The 4,210-nt window shown below is 40.3% G+C and overlaps 1 protein-coding gene across 1 annotated transcript in view; it reads left to right on the forward strand.

Moving 5' to 3' along the window:
* mbd1b (methyl-CpG binding domain protein 1b) overlaps nucleotides 1–4,210 on the forward strand; it is a gene marked incomplete at its 3' end in the record, with an annotated part of 8,352 nt that overhangs the window by 592 nt on the left and 3,550 nt on the right. Inside the window, 2 exon segments of the mRNA XM_037679132.1 lie at nucleotides 3,077–3,211; nucleotides 3,544–3,685. Of these exon segments, the coding sequence (XP_037535060.1) occupies nucleotides 3,077–3,211; nucleotides 3,544–3,685 (277 nt within the window).

Consider the following 4,210-nt stretch of genomic DNA (forward strand, 5'->3'; position numbering starts at 1 on the left):
CCCCCCCCCCCCCCCCCCACGCACACACATCTTTAATGAAAGTGCTGTTTCTACATTGCTTCTTTTTCATTCAACCTTTATGTATACAGGTTAATCCCATTGAGCCTCGTCGACTCATTTACGAGACCTGAAGACCTTTGCAATGAGCAATGTATTTACCTTAATTATGTCATCATGTTCAATGTTCTCTACAAACTAGATTGTAAATATTTATGCCCAGGTTCAAAGATGGTACTAGTTGTAACTATACTCGTTCTAATATCCTAATCCAGTTTTCTGACAAGACTCAACGTGGAGTGTATTTTAGGATACAGTCATAAGTACAAGAAAGTCCCCCTTTTTTATATCCTGATGCATGCTCAATAATCCAGGTAGAAACATCTAACAAAGTTAAGTCAGATCCTCTGGATGGGTTCTTCTTGTTTTTCATTCAACATTTATTTATACAGGTTAGTCTCATTGAGTTGTTGTTGTTGTTGTTGTTGTTGTTGTTGTTGTTGTTGTTGTTGTTGTTGTTGTTGTTGTTGTTGTTGTTGTTGTTGTTGTTGTTGTTGTTGTTGTTGTTGTTGTTGTTGAAGAGCAACATCATCAGGCCAGGACTGTGCAGTTTACACTCCTCTCCAGGTCAGAGGTCACTCTTTCAGGGATGAAGATGTTCACATCCTTGATAGAGAAGAACGTTGGTTTGAGAGAGGAGTAAAGGAGGCCATCTTTGTAAAGAGAAACCATCCATCATTAGACAGGGGTGGAGGCCTCCGGGTTCAACTGTCTCCCTCTTACAATGCTGTTATACCATACCATTTTATTTATAGAGCACTTAAAACAGCGACAAGGCCAACCAAAGTGCTGTACAGACAGAACAACAGACGACACACGAATCAATATACAAAATGAAGTAAATCAAAAATATAGACATAAAATTGATACAGATAATAAATATGATGACAAACGAGTGTGGAGCATACAGGTTCAAAACACAGATCCTCTGGTGTTGAAAGCTGTTGAATAGTAGTGAGTTTTTAAATGGGATTTGAAAACCGAGAGGGGGGGTGCCAGTCTGACAAGCAGAGGTAACTCGTTCCAAAGTCTTGGTCCTACTACAGAGAAGGCCCTGTCACCTCTGCGCTTAAGACGAGTTCCTGGAACTGTGAGGAGCAACTGGTCCGCTGACCTCAGGGAACGTGGTGGGACATACGGCTGTAGCGGATCCAAGAGGTGGGGGCGGAGACTGTTCAGCGATTTGTAGACATACAGGAGTATTATGAACTGGGTTCGAAGGTGAACCGGTAACCAATGCAGTGAGGCCAAAACTGGTGTAATGTGCTCTCTTTTGCCTGTACTGGTTAAAAAAGTTATTGCTAGTGTAGCCCTGTTATGATAAATTTCAGCAGGGCTACACTAGTATCACTCAGCCCCCTGTGAATAGCAAGCGGCCATCAGGGTGATAATGCATCGTTAGGCTGATGGTCCTCCTTGATCATGTCAACAGCTAGTTTTGGTTGTCAGCTGCAAACTGGTTGATCCACGATGAGAAGGTGCTATTTATAAGACTGAGTTTATTGCTGCTCTTCAGACTGAACAAGTCTTTTGGGTAAAAACAGAAACATTTCAACAAGAAGAATTGGTCCAGAGGACCTGACTTAACTTTGTTAGATCCCCCTTTTTTCAGTTTAGGTATTTTATATAGCAGGTTATCATAAAAATGATCTGTTTTTACATTATTTAAATCTAACCATGAGGGTATAAAAACAAGAGATTCCACCGTGTCTGTCAAATGGAAAGGTTGTGTGTGGTTTCCCAAAGATTTAAGAGGTTTAGTTTCAGCCAGGCGTTCCTGATCCATTGTTTTGATTAACTGGTCATCATCAGTGAGAATTCCTCTATTAATGCAGGAGTTTTGGTGCTTTTCATCAAACAGGTGTGTGTTAACACAATGCCAAGGTGGAAAGACGTCAGCTGTGGTCTTCGAGAAGCAATAATACTGCTCATCAATCTAAAATAGGGGAAAGATAATTTCTAAACCATTTAGAGTCCATCATTCCAGAGTAATAAATAGTATTTACAAGTAGAAAACATTTAATGAGTTTAATAATTTTTTTTTTTAAGTAAACATTTAATAATTATTTATGGGGCTGAGATGGGGTAGAGGCAGGGCAGCCAACTTGAGACCCAAAAGTCCCAGGTTCAACTCCCAGCCATTCCCTGTCATGGTGTCTCTGAGCAAGACACCTAATCCCTAATTGCTCCCCAGGCGCTTACATAGCTTCCCACTGCTCCACCTGGTGTGTCTCACATGTGATGGGTTAAATGCAGAGACTAATTTCTTCATTTTATGGAAACATACAAATTTGACAACAAACAGCACTTATACTTAAGATAGATGCACATCTCCTTAGGAGTGGATATCCCAATAAATTAACTGTACAATGCTCAGAGAAATGACAGAAAACCAACTAAAGAGCTCCATGTCGGGTTTTTCAGGTTTCGGCAGGTTCGTGACGGGGCAAAAATAAAAGACTGAACCTGTAGATTCTTTTAGAAGACGTTCTCTTTAAAAACATGTCGGCACACGTTTAGTTTGCAGAGTTGCGTCTGAATGAATCACAAGTTTTCTGAAATGGTTTTTGGACCGACGAGACCAAATTTGAGGTATTTACCCACAATGCACAGCAGTTTGAAAGAAACCAAAAACCTTCATATCAGCACAAACACCTCATCCCAACACGGTGGTGGAGGGCTGATGGTTTGGGCTTGTTGTGCAGCACCTTGCAATGCAGGTTGTTGCTGCTAAAGGTGGTTCTGTAAGCTGATGAGTCTTGGGTGGGCCTGTTGGCGTTGACACACACCTGTATGCTTCACACCAACAAACGACTAACGCCACTTTTCCTCTTAAATCGTGTGTAAGCAGAAAATATGGACTTAGTTTTTCCACACAGCCTTGTCGTTTTTGTTGATGAGTACCGACACGGTGCGTGAACCTAGTAAATACCAGAACAATGTTTGTTCCCATGACTGTAGACATATTTTGGGTGTTATGAAGATGTTTATTTGTTGTTTCTTCTTTTTATCGTTTCAGTTATCATGGCCGTAAGCGAACCCACCCTGATGAAGGGTGGATCGATTGGCCGATGCTTCAAGAAGGTTGGAAACGCAAAGAGGTCATTCGACGTTCAGGATCAAGCATCGGCCAGAAAGACGTGTATTACCTCGGGTAAAACATTATGGTTGTATATAAAATAAACGTTTTTCAATTTTGTTTAAATACTAGTATATAGTTTACATTAAGTTGATAGTTTTTTTAAACTAATTTCAAAACGAACAATTCATGTTTCTTTTGACTAAAGACAAAACGTGTTGTCTTATTTTTTTTTATCGCAGTAAAGTTTCTTGATATAACTGAAATCTGGAAAGTTGTGAACAGCATTTAAAAAAAAAAAAAAGCATTTATTTATAATTAGCGTTGAACTTGTTAAAAACAGTAGCCAGCAGCTTCAGTCTTAAATGAAGTAATTTCAAATCCTTTTTAATTTGTTCTTCTTCCAGCCCGCGAGGTGAACGAGTGAGAAGCAAAGTCGAACTGACCACCGTGTTCCAGGGACTGCTCGACCTGACTAAATTTGACTACAAGTCGGGCAAGTTTTTCAACAGAGAATCCGCCCCCGTAAGAGTTCGAAATAGAGTAAAGGTACTTCCACTTTTCACCCAAAGCTCCAGACCACAGCAGACACACATTTCCCCTGTTACACCACAGCATTTTATTTTAAACATCATGTTTGTGTACAGATGGACAGCGATGTAAATGATTCTAACAGCTGAAGCTAAATGTCCCATCTTCACTGGAATAGTAGTAAAAACATAAATGCACAAAAACTCGAACTACTGAATAAAATAACTTTTAAAGTGGTGTTTTGAATTGTTTGGCGAACGTAAAACTGTCAACTAGAAGCGCACGGAGAGTGCACACCTTGGTAAAGAGGGTCACTCGAGCACGAACATCTTGAGCACAGACACAAGAAGCCTTTAAAAAAATCACCGATCTGGACGGTGATTAAGATCACCACCAAAATGTAGCCGTTTATTCTTTGTGACAACCTCCACATTTCCTGAAAATGTCATGAAAATACGGTCATAACTTTTTGAGTAACACTGGACACACACACATGCACACACACACACACACACACACACACACACACACACACACACACAC

Source organism: Nematolebias whitei, chromosome 7, assembly GCF_014905685.2.
Source record: "Nematolebias whitei isolate Nwh7 chromosome 7, NemWhi1, whole genome shotgun sequence".
NCBI lineage: Eukaryota > Metazoa > Chordata > Actinopteri > Cyprinodontiformes > Rivulidae > Nematolebias > Nematolebias whitei.